This window comes from Capsicum annuum, chromosome 8 (assembly GCF_002878395.1).
Source record: "Capsicum annuum cultivar UCD-10X-F1 chromosome 8, UCD10Xv1.1, whole genome shotgun sequence".
NCBI classification, from domain to species: domain Eukaryota; kingdom Viridiplantae; phylum Streptophyta; class Magnoliopsida; order Solanales; family Solanaceae; genus Capsicum; species Capsicum annuum.
This window is the reverse complement of record NC_061118.1, coordinates 33,572,754-33,592,672: the sequence shown is the minus strand read 5'-3', so window position 1 is coordinate 33,592,672 and position 19,919 is coordinate 33,572,754. Positions and strand designations below refer to the sequence as shown.

Below are 19,919 nucleotides of genomic sequence, written 5' to 3'. Positions count from 1 at the left end.
AGCATTATATTCAGCAATACCATATGATCTTATACATGTCATAACATTGGACAACAATGTACTGTTCTTAGGCAAAATACATACCAGTTACGTCTCAGCCAAACTAGTTCACCAGCAATGCAATATCTCTTCTCTATTTTACAAAGTTATTGTCAAGAAAATAAAACGAAACGACAATGTTAAGCTGATGATGGAAGAAAAGAATGCTTAATTAAACCCAATTTGAGCCCCGCTATCTAAAATTTCTACCAGACAATCTACGTACAATAGAATGAATTGTACGTTCAGATGATAAATAAGGATGTAAATAATTTACATAGGATTATAGTACTCAACTTTTTAATTGAAAAAATATCTCAGATTTAATACATGTTGACAGTTGATTGACACAAGAATATTGATACTGCAAAAAAGAATCACTTATTATGAAAATTTCCTCGAATGGGAAAAAAATCCCTGTAAATTTTACAAACTCTATGCTCGTTACACCACAGAGAAGTCAATATGCCTCGAAAATGCTATGATGTCTGAAAAAATGCACCTTTGTTTATGGTATCAACCGAAAATGAAATAACACTGCAATTTTTTCAATCTCCAGTTAGCTACCTCTGAGAAGCTACTGGTTATCATTATGTTTTAAGGGGCTCTGTCAAAGGGCTTAGTATCATTGTAACAAACATCCCAAACAGCTTCCATGGCATCCTTACTGGCTGACTCCGAACAATATGGATTACCCGCCATTGATTTCATCACTCTTCGCCTTACACATTCCTTCAAGTGCCAAGTGAAGAAGAGAAAAAGTTAGAAACTAATCAACTATTAAGCAACTTCGTGTCATACATGCACGGAAAGATCAATACAAAGTTAAATACAGATAGTCCATGTATTGAAGGATCAATATGAAGTTGGCCAAACCCATCGATAGAACCTCAAACTTGTCTTGAAAATTCACTTAAATCCCTCAACTAAGGCTTGTACCTATCAAGCACCTCAAGTGCTAAAATTGATACCTATCAGACACAAAATGATGCTTTGGCAAGGAGAGTGAATTAAATAATATTTTACTTTTTTTATTAAAAAATTTATATTTAAATTATTTTATTAATATAATTTTTAATTATTGTAATATTTTATTTTATTTTAAAAAAAGAAAAGCTCCCCCCACACACCCCATAGTCATCATCTTCTTCAGAAACACCTACCCCCAACAATTATCAGTGAACAAGATTTGAAGAATTGAAGCTTCATTAAGCACAACAACAAAATCCTTGTCAATCTTCATGATTTCAAGACAACAAAATCAATCAAATTAACAACTCCATGAACAACAACAAAATCATTAATCAATCTGCACCATTAAAGACAACATCAAAAAATGGAGAAACTCCATTAAGCACACAATGAGTAACCATTTTTCACCACTATCAACAACATCAAAGATTTGGAAAAAAAAAATCTTTTCTTTTTTGGAGTTGATTTTCCGGCGAGTCTTGCCGGAAAATATTGACTGTGTTGCTGCTCTCGTGTGTGTGAACTGTGTGTGTGAGTGAATGTGTGTGTTTGTGAGTGAACTGTGTGTGTGAGAGTGAATGTGTGTTTGTGTGTGATTTTGGAGTTGATTTTCCGACGAATCTAGCCGGAAAATATTGACTGCGTTGCTGCTCTCGTGCATGTGTGAACTATGTGTGCATGTGAGTGAGTGTGTGTTTGTGTGTGAGAGAACTGTGAAACGCCGGGAGAGGGATGGTGTGAAGATGACGGGTGGGGGGTGAGGGTGAAGACGATTGGGGGTGGGGTGGGAGAGGGGTGGTGGTAAAGATGATGTATGTGTGTGTGAGGGAAGACGACGGAGGGGGGTGGGGTGGGGTGAAGAAGATGATAATTGGGGGGTGGGGGTGCTTTTTTTCTTTTTTTTTAAATTTAAAAATTATTATTAAATATAAATAGAAAAATAAAAAATCAACAATTTTACATATATTTTTTTTGCCACGTTTTTTTTTTATTGGGCATTATTGCCACGTCATGCGAGTGTAACACACTCTCTATATACATTTTGTTGATTAGGCAAAAAATGCCCAATTGGAACAAAATTCGAGGATTTAGGGGTTTGATAGGTACAGACCTTAGTTTAGGGGCCTAAGTGAATTTTCGGGATAAGTTTAAGGTGCTATCGATGGGTTTGGCCATATGAAGTTATACATGGAGGCAAACCCAGGAGGATCTATGTCGAAGGGTGAGGGTGCAATGTCATCAGGGCACTTAGCTAAAATTTTCATAGATACATAAGCATTTTAGTGAGAAATGCTAAATAGAAAAGGATAACACCAGTAGTATCACAATCATTGTTCTTCTGTTTGTCAATGGCTAGGGTGCCGGTGTTAGGCGAGGGATCGAATCCCCTATAGGCATGCCTGTTTATTTTTTTCCCTTCACAAATCACTAGCAGTTTACAAAAGCATTTTCTTGTTTCCATTTTTGCCTTCACTTTTCTTCTTTTCCTATTTTCCTATATATGCTTCATTTTTGTTTAATTATATCTTTGCTTCTTTTTCTTGTTCAAGATCTCAAAAAAATTTAATTGAACGTGATTTTAATCTTTTTCCCCTTTTATCCTTCCCAGCTAGATTTTATTTGTTGATTTCTAATTTTTCAACAAAGGCAACAGGAAAAAGGGCCAATTTGTGCTACTTCATTGACTTAAACTTTTACACCCTGTTAAGAGTTCTTGTTTTTTTTCGGGAATTAAATTATTTATTAATGTTTGTAAAGATAATCTGTGAATTTTTGTAACGAAAGTATTTCACTTTACCTATAAGTTGATGGGACGGGTATTGTCCCTTACAAAAGTTGTTTGGCTCTTGTTTTCTAATAGAACTCATCATAATTTATACTTTGCTAGTTAACATGATTACGTACATTATGCCTGAATTGGAGGGGCCTAGGCATATTCAAAAAAACTAGTTTTCTTGTTTATGTTTTACTCATTTTAATTAACTCCTTCTGTGAGAGCTCATTCACATTGCCGGTCCCAAGCCCGGATAAAGAAGGAGAGTTGTCGAGGATCAATCGGAAATAGATTATCTACCCCATAAAGGTAGGGGCAAGGTTGCATACATCTTACCCTCCCCAAACCCCGCTCATGGGATAACTATGAGTTTGTTGTTGCTCAATGTCCTTCACCAGTGATAAATCATGGCACCCCCAACCTTCAAATCCTAGATCTGCCTATGAGCAAACCTAACAATCCATCTTTTCCGATTCATTATTATCTTCCAATGAAGCTCATGAATAGCTTTAGCGTTCACACAACTGTCAAGTCCTTAATTTACATTGGGCCAAAGGCTGAGGTACTATCTCCTGCATCATGAATCTTTTCTAAAGATGAATCCAATACAAATACTGCAATATATGGTACTTCAGTAAAAGGGTCCTGGGAATTGTTTTTTCGGAAACTTTTGTGTTGAGAAATCCAACTTTTGGATAAATATCAATGTAGCCTTAAAAGAATTTAGATGCTTTTACATGCTTAAAATTTATTAGAAAAATCGACTAGAATATTTTTTCCTGATACTAAATTTATTTAGGAACCGACAAGCGGGGGGAAAAAACAAAAAAAAATAACTTGGTCCTGTCGAACAAAACTAATTGGTTAGGAAAAGGGGGAGAGGGGGTGTCTGATTGTAAAGCACAAAACACAAAATAGAAGAAAAATCAATGTAGATGCTCGGACACCTAACCTGGTGGGTAGTAAACATACACTCAACCTGACTCAAAACAGGAGCTAACTCACAAGGTAAGACTTTTCCAAAACCATATAAAGAGACCACAGCGCTACCTTCAACCAATGTTGGACGCTAACACCACTACCTTCAACCAATGTGGGACTTTAACACTGCTACTTTCAACCAATGTGGGACTCTTAACACCCCAGGATTGTCTATAACCACCATATAAAGAGACTATAGCCCATGATTTTTTACAAATGTGGGACTCTTTTAACAGTTGGGAAAAGAGCGACTGGGGTTGGGGTGGTTTCCAAGCTATTGCTTTGGGCCCTAAGAAAGAAATAACATTTTGAGAAAGGCTGAGATGCAATGTAGGTCAAAACAGTAAAGATAGGGGGAGAACTTAGTAAAAGTGCACTCAATGATGTGATAGATTCAGCAATTAAAGACAGAGAAGTAACTTTAAGGGATGCATGAAAAGAATGACGAGTTGGATCACTGAGAAAAGAACTTGAGACTTGCAATAGGAGTTGTCAAGTGACCATGATGGTAAAAATCAGCCCAGATGCATGAACTATTTCGAGAGACTACTGTTAACACGTGTGGTGTAGACATAAAGTTGAAAAAAGCAATGACAATAGTACCATAGCGGCAACAAAAAATGGAGATACTATAAAATTATTCAAATAAGACCAAAAAGGAACACATCAATCAATGTCACTGGCAAAATTTACAATTCAAAGAGATGTATCTTTCATTTCTATTGGTGGGAATATTTATCCCTTTGTATATAGCTGACCATCCATAGAAGACATGTAACTCAGAATAATGTCAAGTAGCTAAATAGAACTGCCCAATTCAGGCTAAATCGTAACCCCCTCCCACCCCAACCCCCAACCCTGCGAACCTCTAACCCTTGGAAAAGGAACTAGGTATAAAGTAAATACAAAATCATGATTGAGAAAACATAACAACAGCAAAAGTCAACACTACAACGCAGCAGGTTATCAGATAGCATACTAGCCAACATCATTCATTTGCTAATTGAAAACCATTGGTCCAAATACCAGGTGGCTCGAAAGCTTGCAAGACACAATGTTCCAGAAAGACTATAGGTGGCAAATTAAAAGAGTATTGCTTATATTAAAAGCTTGTCATGAACATGGAGCTTCGATTAAATAATTAGATATTCCACCATGCAAAGTTTTTAATATTAGCAATTTAAGTCGGACACATTCCTTCTAAGTCCTAAATTTGACATGTCAATAAGAAAGACGAAACTACTTTCATATCAAGCTTATGTACACAATGAAGGAGACAAGTTCAAAGCTGCTACATATTCGCTTCAGCACACTAAACATTCAACTGGGGCAGAGGTGTTTTGGATGGGATGAACTCCTGGTTCAAACTCACCAACCGAACTTTTTTCCCCTTCACGATAATTATTCTGATATCAATATAAAATCAGCTGAACTGGTGCTACTATGTTATTTCCTTCTATTTATAACCAAATAGTATACATGCTGTCCGCAATGTACACAATACAGCTAGGACAGGAAAGAAAGACACCATAACTGAGGTGAAGTAAAATACAACTCTACACAGATAATTGCAGAAGCAAACACTTTATCAAAAAAAAAAAAGTATAGGAGCAAACACGAATGATCATAAAACTCACTTGTTCATGGCCGCGTATCTTAAGGTAACCTCTCAGTAATTCCCGTTTGTAATGGCAATCACCGCTAAGATGGCCAGCTCTAATCTGTAAACACAGTTACAAAGAATTCAAGTTCAATAGTCAAAGATAACACAAAAGTACAAGAATTACCATAAAAGCGAGACTTGAGAGCACGAACTTCACTACAAGCATGATGAGCACAGTTAGCCCAGTCCAAATTTGCAGCACGACAATCGTCATATGCATGAATTAACTCATGTATGACAACTTGATTCACCTCATCTTGAATGTTCATGTAATTACTGCAAACAATTATCTTAATAGCCAAAGAAAAACAAGGTCAGTTAATACTTGAGGATGACAGACAACCAACACAATACAAAAACAGAAGATAACCACACACACATAAACGCTTAACAAAAACAGACAGAAAGGAAGGAAGGAAGGAAGACACAATACAAAAACAGAAGATAACCACACACACATAAACGCTTAACAAAAACAGAAGGAAGGACGGACGGACGGAAGGAAGGACGGACGGACGGAAGACACAACACAAAAACAAAAGATAACCACACACACAAACGCTTAACAAAAACGGAAGGAAGGACCGAAGGACGAAAGACACAACACAAAAACAGAAGATAACCACACACACATAAACGCTTAACAAAAACGGAAGGAAGGAAGGACGGACGGAGGGAGATACCAAACAGATAATATATATTTCAATAATAATGTTTTTCAATAAATAATGTTTTTAATAGATAATATTTTTCAATAATAATATTTTTCAATAAATAATGTTTTTAACACAGATAATATTTTTCAATAAAATAATTATGATCGTTTTAGTATATCAGTTTTGTAATACCAACTCAGTACTCCCTCTTTCCGCTGTTTCTTCATGTTTATCATTTTCCCCATATATATATATATATATATATGTTTTTTTTATACCCAGTTCATCTCTTCCTCTTAATCTATGTTCCTAACAACTTACTTCTTTAACCACACCCCGAAAACTTTAGTCTGGCAATTAACACTCATCCTTTGTTTATTTTGCAGACCTGTCGGACTATCAAGACCAGAATTCCTAGGAATTTACAGGTTAATCCATCGTTGTTATTAAGAAATTAAGAAGCTAACCATATACTAAGGGTAATAATTTTAGCGAAAATTTAATTTACATGATATACAAAGTAAACATGTTTAAAACTTTAAACATAGACATAAATATTTTTGGTGGGGAAATATGTAAATAAGTACTTACATGAAGTAACTGAGAAAGAGGTTTCCCTTTCGGGAATCCCCTTAAGATCGGACAGAAAACTTGAAACTTTTATTCAAACACACTTAATATTATGCAATTAAGTTTATACAAAAAGGACTAGCAGGGATAGATTTGTTGGAAGGAAGAATTTACACATTTCAGGAAAGGGAGTATGTTGTGAGGTTTTTTCTCTCTGCCCTCCTCCTTCTACAAAATCTACGCCTTTTATAGGCAAAAACTAGATAAAGCAGTGGTCGTAAAGATTACTATGTGGCCGACACTAAAGATAAAAGATAAGAAAGAATCTTAATAATGCAAGCCGGGTACTCATTGGGCCCCATCATCACATGCATTATTAGTTTCCTTTCAAACTTATTTAGACGCGTGCTTCAACAGTTTTTCTTTCTTTTGGAAAGTAGTGATAAAAGAAGCACTCTGACACTAATTTAACTTTTACAGGACATAAAGTGGGCATCCCCACCTGACAATCCTATCTAATAATACAAGTTGTATGTCTTTACTATGTATCCAAGTTGTGCAGGGCGATTGAGTCGAAACTCATTCCTGAGTCATCGTATGAATCCTGAGCATCTTGGAAATGTGCAAGATGACTTGCAATGCTATCGTCTAAATCTGATCTAAAAAAATTATTGTCTACATTATTTATTTCTGGAACTGTTCTGTCTGAATTGGTAGTGGGTTGTTCATTTGGTTGTCCATTCATATGCTTATCTCATGTCTGGTTGTTAAAGAACTTATCTAAAGTCTGTTTAATTAGTCTCTATTGTTTCATTTCTCTTTTTAGATATTAAATCCTTAAAGTCTTATTACCTGATTTTGCTAACTTATGTTTTGATGAAGAACATCCTTTATCTTCACTTTTTGGCAAAGTGACAGCCATTAACGGTTTTGATTTGTCTTTACCGGTTACCGTTTGAATCGGACTAGCTGTACCAACATCCTGTACAGTGGATTTCTGAGCATTTAGTGGGAAATGCACACCCTTCTCATCCATTTTTTGAGGAGATGGAGAACTCTGTGTCTGAGTCTGTGTATTTGCATCTGTCTTGCTTACATTTGTCTGATGGTTGAGTCTTGCTTCTAATATTTATATCTGCTTTATTAGTCTAGTGTTTTCCATGAGAAGCGATTCTTTCTGAGCATTTAGCGTCTTGAAATTCTCCGTCATAGACGAACAATGGTCGCAGAAAATAATCTTTCTCGTTTCTCTTTGTAAATTATATTGAGGTATTTGATTTGGATTTTGTTTGAGTGATGGTGATATATAATAGTTTGGTCCTAAGTATCCTCTAGCATGATTAGTGGCCTCGGTAAAATCATTAAAACCTTTGAAAAGTGGGGTTTTAAAACCTTGTATCACCATGTTTGAAAAATACCATTAGTCTTTCCATGAATGACTACGTAATATTTAAATTCAGGCCTACTCTTTTCTGTCATATAATGGCATAAAGAATTCATGGATGCCATAAAATGATTACGATTGTCTATTATAAGATATCCAAAGATTGTCTACTAAACACTTTTGGGGTCTATCTAGAATGTAGTCTGGTCTTATTCTAAATGATATGTTACTCTCAGGATAAGCAATTAAGTTAAATGGTCCAAAGTGAATTCTTTCCATTGTTTCTAAAGATTCTAGTGGTCTAAAATTTAAATTACCTAACATTGTCTTATGATATGAATCTATGAATCTGAAGACGAAGCTATGCCCTTGCCTTTATCTGCAAGAGGTTGTCGTGTTGGTCTCATGCTGAAAACAAATGAGGCCATAAAAGTGTATTTAGAAGATAATGACACTAGTCTAATATGCAATGAAGATAAAGAATTCTCTACCATAAAAGTATTACTAAAAATCAAAATAAAAGATGTGGAGATAGAAACTTTAGCACTAGTAGATCCCGGATGTACTAGCTGTTTGATCAATAAAGAAATAGTACCGAAACATTTACTAAAAGTACTTGAAAGACCTATAACAGTCACCCAAATGGATGGATCACAAAATATTTACAATTATTGCATAAAAAATGCACAAATAAGTTTTTTAAATACATGCAATAAATTCTATAACCCAATTTACAATGCTAATAAAATATTAGCAAGGAATTTAAATATAGGATCTGATTTTGTTATAGGACCGCTTTTGTATCCAAAATAAAGGAGGATGTCTCTTAACAAGAGATGGAATAATATTTTTTAAAATCTTAACTTATACACCAGTACAAACAGTAACATTACCAACAGTATATAGAACATTAAACACACATAAAACAAATTTATTTCCAAAACCATGTTGCGAAGATTGCTAAAATAACCAATGCAAAAATAGCAACCTGTTATAAGAAAACAAAAACTTAGAAGAAAACTTAGAAGAATTTAGAAATTATACCCTACTTAATGCAGAAGGACAAGAATGCTTAAAAGATATAGAAAAAGATTATACCCTAATAAGTATAGAAACCCAGTTTTATAATTTTAGAAAAGAAATGGATAAGATAGGAATAATAAACAGTCCAAAAGATTTAGAAAAATATAATATCTATACTAGATAAAATGGAAATAATCGGAGAAAGGCCGTTAGCACATTGGGATGCTAATGAGATAATGTGTAAATTAGATATAATTAATTCAAAATATACAATAAAAACAGCACCTATAGAAGCAAATGATGAAGATACTAAAGAATTTGATATACAAATAAAAGAACTTTTACAATTAGAAGTAATAAGAAGATCTACTTCTAGACATAGATCGGCAGCTTTTATGGTAAGAAGTCATAGTAAACAAATAAGAGGTAAAGCTCGTATGATAATTAACTATAAAAGATTAAATGATAACACCAGAACAAATGCATACAAACTACCAGATAAAAGTGAATTAATTAATAGAATACAAAATAAGAAGGTTTATAGTAAATTTGACTGAAAGTCAAGATACTGGCAAGTCAAAATGCACCCAGACAGCATAGAATGGACTGCATTCACACGTCCAGGTGGACATTTTGAATGGTTAGTTATGTCCTTTGGTTTAAAGACAGCTCCACCCATTTTTCAACGAAAGATGAATAATATATTTGGAGAGTATAAACATTTTGTATTAGTATATGTAGATGATATTTTAGTGTTTAGTCAAAATATACAAGAACACTTAGGACACTTACAAATAATTTTTAGATTATTTGTTAAACATGGGATAATAACAAGTAAAAAGAAAATAGAATTATGTAACACTTATATTAATTTCTTAGGAATAACTTTAGGAAATGGAAAGATAAAACTTCAACCACACATTGCAAAGAAAGTGTTAGAAATGCCAGATAAATTAGAAAAGACAAAAGTTTTTAGGATTAGTAAATTATGCAAGAAATTTTATTCAAGATTTAGGAAAAATAGCAGGACCATTATACGCAAACACCGGTAGCAAAGGGCAGAAAAACTTCAATATAAAAGATATAAAATCAATTCAAAAAATAAAAGAAAAAACTAAAAATATTCCAGAACTAAAAATTCCATTAGAATCAGATTATTTAATCATTCAAACAGACGGAAGTGATTTAGGATGGGGAGTCATTTTAAAAGCACGACCTAATAAATACAGTAATAAAAATGAAGAACAAATATGCGGTTATCAGAGTGGAGCATATAAAGAAAAAGGAAACAAGAGTGCTATAGACCTAGAAGTATTAACTATAATATATGGGTTAAATAGTTTTAAGTTATATATTCTAAATAAAGAAGAAATTTTAATTAGAACAGATTGTGAAACTATAGTTAAATTTCATCAAAAAATAAATGATAAAACTAGCAGTTGAAGAAGATGGTTAAATTTTATAGATACCATATCTGTTTATAAGAATATTGTATTTGAACATATAAAAGGTAAAGAAAACGAATTAGCAGACCAGTTAAGTAGATTACAACTAGAAATAAATAAGTTTAATCCGACTCATTTGTTTTCAGCATGAGACCAATACGACAACCTCCTGCAGATAAAGGCAAGGGCATAACTTCGTCTTCAGATTCATATCAACAGACAATGTTAGGTAATTTAAATTTTAGACCACTAGAATCTTTAGAAACAATGGAAAGAATTCACTTTGGACCATTTAACTTAATTGCTTACTACCCTGAGAGTAACATATCATTTAGAATAAGACCAGACTACATTTTAGATAGACCCCAAAAGTGTTTAGTAGACAATCTTTGGATATCTTATAATAGACAAAATCGTAATCATTTTATGGCATCCATGAATTCTTTATGCCATTACATGGCAGAAAAGAGTAGGCCTAAATTTAAATATTACGTAGTCATTCATGGAAAGACTAATGGTATTTTTCAAACATGGTTAGAAGTGATGGATTCGATACAAGGCTTTAAAACCCCACTTTTCAAAGGTTTTAATGATTTCACTGAAGCCACTAATCATCTAGAGGATACTTAGGACGAAACTATTATATATCACCATCACTCAAACAAAATCCAGATCAAATACCTCAATACAATTTACAAAGAGAAACGAGAAAGATTATTTTCTGCGACCATTGTTCGTTTATGACGGAGAATTTCAAGACGCTAAATACTCAGAAAGAATCGCTTCTCATGGAAAACACTAGACTAATAAAGCAGATACAAATATTAGAAGCAAGACTCAACCATTAGACAAATGTAAGCAAGACAGATGCAAATACACAGACTCAGACACAGAGTTCTCCATCTCCTCAAAAAATGGATGAGAAGGGTATGCATTTCCCACTAAATGCTCAGAAATCCACTGTACAGGATGTTGGTACAGCTAGTCCAGTTCAAACGGTAACCAGTAAAGACAAATCAAAACCGTTAATGGCTGTCACTTTGCCAAAAAGTGAAGATAAAGAATGTTCTTCATCAAAACATAAGTTAGCAAAATTAGATAATAAGGCTTTAAGGAAGACTTTAATATCTAAAAAGAAAAGTGAAACAATAGAGACTATAATTAAACAGACTTTAGATAAGTTCTTTAACAACCAAACACAAGATAAGCATATGAATGGACAACCAAATGAACAACCCACTACCAATTCAAACAGAACAGTTTCAGAAATAAATAATGTAGACAATAATTTTTTAAGATCAGATGAAGACGATAGCATTGCAAGTTATCTTGCACATTTCCAAGATGCTCAGGATCCATACAAAGACGATGATTCAGGAATGAGTTTCGACTCAATCGCCTTGCACAACTTGGATACATAGTAAAGACATACAACTTGTATTATTAGATAGGATTGTCAAGTGGGGATGCCCACTTTATATCCTGTAAAAGTTAAATTAGTGTCAGAGTGCTTCCTTTATCACTACTTTCCAAAAGAAAGAAAAACTGTTGAAGCACGCGTCTAAATAAGTCTGAAAGGAAACTAATAATGCATGTGACGATGGGGCCCAATGAGTACCCGGCTTGCATTATTAAGATTTTTTCTTATCTTTTATCTTTAGTGTCGGCCACCTATGTTTAGGCCACGTAATAATCTTTACGACCACTGCTTTATCTAGTTTTTGCCTATAAAAGGCGTAGATTTTGTAGAAGGGGGGCAGAGAGAAAAAACCTCACAACATACTTCCTTTCCTGAAATGTGTAAATTCTTCCTTCCAACAAACCTATCCCTGCTAGTCCTTTTTGTATAAACTCAGTTGCATAATATTAAGTGTGTTTGAATAAAAGTTTCAAGTTTTCTGTCCGATCTTAAGGGGATTCCCGAAAGGGAAACCTCTTTCCCAGTTACTTTATGTAAGTTCTTATTTACATATTTTCCCACCAAAAATATTTATGTTTATGTTCTTATGTCTATATTTAAAGTTTTAAACATGTTTACTTTGTATATCATGTAAATTAAATTTTCGCTAAAATTATTACCCTTAGTATATGGTTAGCCTCTTAATTTCTTAATAATAACGATGGATTAACCTGTAAATTCCTAGGAATTCTGGCCTTGATAGTCCGACAGGTCTGCAAAATAGACAAAGGATGAGTGTTAATTGCCAGACTAAAGTTTTCGGGTTGTGATAAAAGAAGATATATATATATATATATATATATATATATGGGGAAAATATAAACTATAAGAAATGATAAACATGAAGAAACAGCGGAAAGAGGGAGTACTGAGTAGGTATTACAAAACTGATATACTAAAATGATCATAATTATTTTATTGAAAAATATTATCTGTGTTAAAAACATTATTTATTGAAAAATATTATCTGTTAAAAACATTATTTATTGAAAAATATTATTATTGAAATACATATTATCTGTTTGCTCTATTATAAAATATTCAAAGATTGTCTACTAAACACTTTTGGGGTCTATCTAGAATGTAGCCTGGTCTTAATCTAAATGATATGTTACTCTCAGGGTAAGATCTTCATTGATTGGCAGCTTTTATGGTAAGAAGTCATAGTGAACAAATAAGAGGTAAAGCTCGTATGATAATTAACTATAAAGATTAAATGATAACACCAGAACAAATGCATACAAACTACCAGATAAAAGTGAATTAATTAATAGAATACAAAATAAGAAGGTTTATAGTAAATTTGACTGTAAGTCAGGATACTGGCAAGTCAAAATGCACCCAGACAGCATAGAATGGACTGCATTCACATGTCCAGGTGGACATTTTGAATGGTTAGTTATGCCCTTTGGTTTAAAGACAGCTCCACCCATTTTTCAACGAAAGATGGATAATATATTTGGAGAGTATAAACATTTTGTATTAGTATATGTAGATAATATTTTAGTGTTTAGTCAAAATATACAAGAACACTTAGGACACTTACAAATAATTTTTAGATTATTTGTTAAACATGGGATAATAATAAGTAAAAAGAAAATAGAATTATGTAACACTTATATTAATTTCTTAGGAATAACTTTAGGAAATGGAAAGATAAAACTTCAACCACACATTGCAAAGAAAGTGTTAGAAATGCCAGATAAATTAGAAAAGACAAAAGTTTTTAGGATTAGTAATTATGCAAGAAATTTTATTCAAGATTTAGGAAAAATAGCAGGACCATTATACGCAAACACCGATAGCAAAGGGCAGAAAAACTTTAATATAGAAGATATAAAATTAATTCAAAAAATAAAAGAAAAAATTAAAAATATTCCAAACCTAAAAATTCCATTAGAATCAGATTATTTAATCATTCAAACAGACGGAAGTGATTTAGGATGGGGAGTCATTTTAAAAGCACGACTTAATAAATACAGTAATAAAAATGAAGAACAAATATGCGGTTATCAGAGTGGAGCATATAAAGAAAAAGGAAACAAGAGTGCTATAGACCTAGAAGTATTAGTTATAATATATGGGTTAAATAGTTTTAAGTTATATATTCTAAATAAAGAAGAAATTTTAGTTAGAACAGATTGTGAAGCTATAGTTAAATTTCATCAAAAAATAAATGATAAAACTAGTGGTAGAAGAAGATGGTTAAATTTTACAGATACCATATCTGTTTATAAGAATATTGTATTTGAACATATAAAGGACGGAATGGCGGAAGGCCGGAAGGAAGGAAGGACGGAAGGACGGAAGGACGGAAGGACGGAAGGACGGAAAGAAGGACGGACGGAAGGACGGAAGGATGGACGGAAGGAAAGACAGAGAGAGAGAGAGAGAGAAAGAAAGCTAATAAAACTATCAAGAGGAAAAAATTATTAGTGCTGAAAATGACATTCAAGAGTTCTATGTTGACTATTCCTGAAATGAAAAAGGGTGAACAAATATCCAAAAAATAGGAAAAATAAAACTATTAAGTAATAAAAAAATAAAAAATTTCAGTATAGCTTTACTGGGTGTCCAAACTATTCACACACTATATGGGTGGATGCAGCTCACGAGCTGCGGGGCGCATCCTCAATGATTGGACAAACAATATATATAGTTTAAATATTTTAAATAAATATAAATCTTAAGTCTGTCCTCCACTGACCAACAAGGTTTCAATTGAATTTGCCAACTCCAAGACACAAGTCTAGCATAACTATTTTTAAAACGCCTATTTAAAACATTACACAAAAAGTTCTTCAAATCAACAACCTGCAGAAACTTAAAATTGACACCATCTAAACCTTATTAGGTTTGGAACAGTAAAGGGATATGAAATTATGGTTGATTACCCCATGTCCGCGAACATAGCCACCGCTGACCTTCTTGTCACAATGGATAGCTTTTATGAAGTTATCACCAATTCGGCAACCAGATTTCTCCAAATGTTCTTTTAAGAACTTCACTATAGGAGCTGCAATAAGAATGTATCAGTCAACATCATTCAATCACAGCTCAATCTTAACCTAATTTGAGCCAGCTATATAAATTAAGTAAATCCATTCTATTCTATTCAAGTCCACTTATACCAAATGAATTTATCTTATAGCTTTGTTTTTGTGAGAATGGTGTCTGGATCAGCTTGAGGGTACTTGTATCTTCTCATAACTTGTGTCACAATTTATCTTTTGAGGTAAATTTAAACTAGTAAAGTATAAAACCAAAAACTAAGGGTTAAAGTTGGATGGATGTTAATAACTGGATCTGAAATTAAACCCAATCAAGAAATCTATTACAGAAAGAGATATGGACATGTGAAGAACATACTTCTAAGACTTCTTCGGATCATGTCTTGGCATTCCTGCACTGTACTTCCGCCGTTGACGGTGGACGATTCCACCATTGGGTTGGTCACTTTTGCTGGCTTTTCTCTGCAGGAGAGACAGTAACAAGTTCATGGGTCAACTCCAGGGCATACTTTTTTATGGACCTCTATTGGATAGGCCCTTTTCATGTTAGATCATTTCAAAGGGGATGGTTTCTTGTGGTTGGGCCCTTCCCAAAAATCTGCACACAGCAATAGCTTTAGTGCACCGGACTGCTCTTTTGGGACAATCTCAATGTGTGGTTATCAAAACTTCACCACTGGTTTCTTCCTTTGTTTAATATCCTTGTTGTTTGTAGTTCATATAGATCACTGTCCAACAACAGACTAAAGTAGACCACCTTGGAAGAGCCAAAAGGGATAGAACACTAAAAGAACTGATTTTTTTTTAAACTATGTACTCCTCAAAATTACTGAAAGAGAAAAGTTGAAAGGAGAAACCAAAGAAATCTCTGAAACATTCTTGAAAATAATTGCTCCAAAAGGATTCTTCATTCTTGGGATAATTGATCCAAAAGAATTCTTCATCCGGCTTGTGTGAAAAATTTCATGGAAACAGTTGTATTTCAGAGATGAGAAGAGCGAACAAGCAACGAAATTACCTAGAACTAGAACTTTCTGTGAGCTTGTAACGTCAAAATGAAGAGAGGATCATTAATCAGTACAATCAAAGCGAGAAAAAAGCAAAACATCTCCTAAATTTGGGCTTTCACTCAAAGTAGTCCCCATTCTTTGAGGTGGTGAACTAATAGTCCTCTAACTTACCAAAAGTGGTGACTCGGCAATTTATCAAACGAGATCGGGTGTGTGTTGAGTGTTGACCAACAATTAGGAGAAAAATTAAAATTTTGATATGTCAAAGTAAAGATTTGAATAGCTTAAAAACAAAATACCTTCAATTTTTCTACTACATAGTAATTTATACCAGTCTTTTTCTCTCGTTTGAAGCTTCTTCTTGTTCGTGTTGGCTGTTGCAGGTATTTTTTGAAGCCGAGAATATCGTTGTCGTGGTGGACCACTAAATTGTGCGCATAATGATTTGTATTGTATTCGAAAAAAAAACATATATATGAAAAAAAATTGTAGTTGGGGACGAAGATCAAGCAGAGGAACAAGGATGAAGAAGACCTTATTTGTTTTTTATTTATTTATTTATTTTAATTGACCTTTAGTCCTTTAATTGATTATTTAATACTATTAAGAATAAATATTACTATTATTATTTTGATTAAACGAGATAAACATTCCAGTTAATAGCTGCTTCATTGATTATTTATTATTAAGAATAAATAATTTATCCGTTCTTTTAGTTAAATGAGATAAGCATTGTATATTAATTAGAGTTTATAAAATAGGATAAACATTATAATTATTTAATTATAAAATAAAAATTAATGTATATGTTTTGAAAGCACACACTTTTAAATAAAACTAAATTTAAGCACCCACAATCCTTAAATTTTAGGTTCATCACCGCGTAAAGTATATACTGAACATATTAATATTCTCGTTCTTTTTTAGTTTTAAAATACTTTTCAATTTTGGAAAACAAAAAAAAATATTAATTATTCTTTTTTTAACTTGAACCTTTGTACTAGTCTTTTTAGATTTAAAAAGCATGTAAATAAATAAAGACTAACGAAGTAATGAATATATTAATCAAATCACACACTTAAATAATTATTTCTTTCAACTAAAAAGGAACAGAGAAAATACATTATAAATTCTATATTCACTAACAAATAATATTATTATATTGATCCAAATATTATTTTTGATGCATCTAATCTAATATCTCTTTATAGCTATAATTATACTATTAAATTGTTTAAATAAAATTATTTTTAATGAAATAATTTATCTTTTAAAAGTCATAAGAATCTATAAACATATTCAATTCACTTGGAACTAATTTTAAAAGAAAAGTAGTTTCTTATTTTGAAAGAAAGAGTTGAAAGTCAAAAACATATTCAAATTAAGAGTAATCGAATATCATATGGTTCAAACAAGGAAAGGTTTAACTATCGTAATACTTAAAATGTAATTATATATTAAAGTAATAATTGACAATATTCGACTAACTTAATTGATAATAAGATATTATATTAGGGATCACATCTTGTTAGATCATTTGATTCTTTTTGTCAGTGTAAGTTCTGAATTATCAAAATACTTGAATTGTAATTATATATAAGAATTAATATTTGATAATATTTGACTAACTTAGTTGATAACAAGATATCATATTCGGGATCACATCTTATTAGATCGTTTGATTCTTCTTCTCAGTGTAAGTTCCAAACTATCGTAATACTTAAATTATAATTATATATTAGAAGTAACAATTGACAATATTTGACTAACTTAATTGATAACAATATATCATATTAAGGATCACATCTTGTTAGATCGTTTGATTTTTTTTGTCATTGTACATTCTGAACTATCGAAATACTTAAAATGTAATTATATATTAGAAGTAACAATTGACTACAATATGTGACTAACTTGGTTGATAACAAAATATCATATTAGGGATCACATCTTGTTGGATCGTTTGATTCTTCTTCTCAGTGTAAGTTCTGAACTATCAAAATACTTGAAGTGTAATTATATATTAGAAGTAACAATTAACGACTAATTCAACGATTGACTTTAGAATTGATATGATTTTGAAATTTAAGTTTATGATCAAAATTAAATTAATTGACTCTCAAAATTAAAATTGTGCAACATAAATCAGAACAAAAAATATATTCTTACTAAAACATGATAAAATTTTCAAATTAAAATATCCAAAAGAGAAAGTGGTCTATTAACCCGCCCCACCCCCTCCCCCCAACCTTTAGTGGAAATTTCAACTACATAATCAACCTTTAAAGGTGATCTATTACTCCCCTAATCTATTTTTTTCCTATATTTACTACCCCAAATGCTGACCTGTCAAGGAAGGTGAGAACACCTCTTCTAGGCGCATTGGTTTAGTCCCAGCACGTCCAAAATTAAAAGTTTAGCCTTCCACGTGTAATATACACGTCATTAATTGATTATTTGATGAAGTAAATATGAAAAACTACTCTCTCTCTCTCTCTTCCAATGGTCATTTTCTTCTTCTTTATATGACTCATGTCCTTGTCCACCATTTTCCTTCATGTTCCTTCATTTTTTTATTTTATTTTTTTAACGATGTTTTAACTTTTAATTCCAATTTTTACTTCAATTCTTGAAGTTTTGTTTTGTAATTTGGTTCAACTATTAATTTAGGATTTGTAATTTGATGATCGATTTTCTCGGAACTCATGAAATGATAAATTCAAACTTGAATAAGTTTTGTATGGATGAATCAGACCCAATGGTCAATGCTGTTGTGAGATGCAAACATGGTATTTTGCTTGACTTGCAAACTTCATGGTCGAAGTCAAATCGGGGAAGAAGATTTTGGTCTTGCCCCTACTATGATGTATGTATTTTGCATTGTATTTTGCTGTCAATTTATATTCAAATTATGATTATGTACTAATTTTTAATAAAAATTTTCAGTCTCAAAAATGTAATTTTTTTCTATGGAGGGACGAAGAAAAAGTGGATCCAAGATCAAATTTTATCATTCCAAGATTGGTGAACAAAATCAATGAGTTGGAAGAAGACTTATGGCTTTAACAGGTCCAAATTGATTACTTGACGCGGGAGAAGAAGCTCAATGAAAGATGGAGATGGTGTAGGTTCAATAGGAAGATATTTTTATGTATTTTGATTTGTGTTGCTGCTATGTTCATCAGCAACAAATGAACTAAAAGTAGTTGCTAGATCTGGTCTACTATGGTGTAAATTTTGTATACCTCTCTCTAAATATATCAGACTATGTTTTGTTATGGTGTCTTTTGCCTAGTCATACTTCAGATGTTTATTGTACTGCTGCTATGTTATTGTTTGCACTTGTGTTGCTGCTATGTTATTGTTTGCACTTTCAAAATTGTGTTGTGTTCCTGCTACGTTGTTGTTTACTCTTACAAAATTGTGTCGTGTATTGCTCTATGTTATTGTTTACACTTGTTGTGTCTTGTGTTGTTGCTATGTTATTATTTTCACTTGCAAAGTTGTGTCTTATTAGGCAAAGCACCATGCTGCTGCTATGTGTTTACACTTAAATTGTGTAATGACAATGTTGTGTTGACACTATATCAACTTTACCACCATTTAACACAACAATAATACTTAATGACAACATTCATTAACAAAACATTCCAACTTCACACAACATCATCATTCATACCAACCATTAGGCACAACATCATCATTCATACCAACCATTAGGCAACATTCATCAACAAAATATATATACGGTACTTAAATTATTTTCCAACACCAAAATAAAATTATTTTCATGTCAATTGGTCTAACTTAAAACAGTGCTTAAAATAATCAACATCACTACAATTTTCAGGGTATCTTGAACTTTGAAGAAGTGTTTTTTTTACTTGACTTATTTGAACTGCTTCCCACATTATTCTTTCTTTTCTTCTCTT

General features: G+C 32.5%; 1 protein-coding gene across 4 annotated transcripts; it reads right to left on the bottom strand.

Annotated features, from left to right (window-relative positions):
• Positions 1-325: 325 nt before the first annotated feature.
• Positions 326-16,551, bottom strand: LOC107845442 (mitochondrial inner membrane protease ATP23). 4 transcript variants are annotated; one of them, XM_047394318.1, is made up of 7 exons: positions 16,287-16,542; positions 15,336-15,439; positions 14,861-14,982; positions 12,638-12,679; positions 5,582-5,719; positions 5,404-5,487; positions 326-771 (listed from the first exon to the last, which is right to left on the bottom strand). In XM_047394318.1, the coding sequence occupies exons 2-7, from the start codon at positions 15,409-15,411 to the stop codon at positions 637-639; spliced, it is 597 nt and encodes a 198-aa protein (XP_047250274.1). In that variant the 5' UTR covers positions 15,412-15,439; positions 16,287-16,542; the 3' UTR covers positions 326-636. The 4 variants fall into 4 exon arrangements, with proteins under 4 accessions (XP_047250274.1, XP_047250276.1, XP_016545247.2 ...); XM_047394320.1 differs by having other exon boundaries at positions 16,319-16,542; XM_016689761.2 differs by lacking the exon at positions 12,638-12,679 and having other exon boundaries at positions 16,287-16,551.
• Positions 16,552-19,919: the final 3,368 nt, after the last annotated feature.

Coding starts and splice junctions, on each gene's coding strand:
- LOC107845442 (XM_047394318.1), bottom strand. CDS start 15,411: ATGGTGGAATCGTCCACCGTCAACGGCGGAAGTACAGTGCAGGAATGC. Junction 12,680..14,860: donor GCTATGTTCGCGGACATGGG/GTAATCAACCAT, acceptor TCTATTTTGCAG/ACCTGTCGGACTATCAAGGC. Junction 772..5,403: donor AGATACGCGGCCATGAACAA/GTGAGTTTTATG, acceptor TGGCACTTGAAG/GAATGTGTAAGGCGAAGAGT.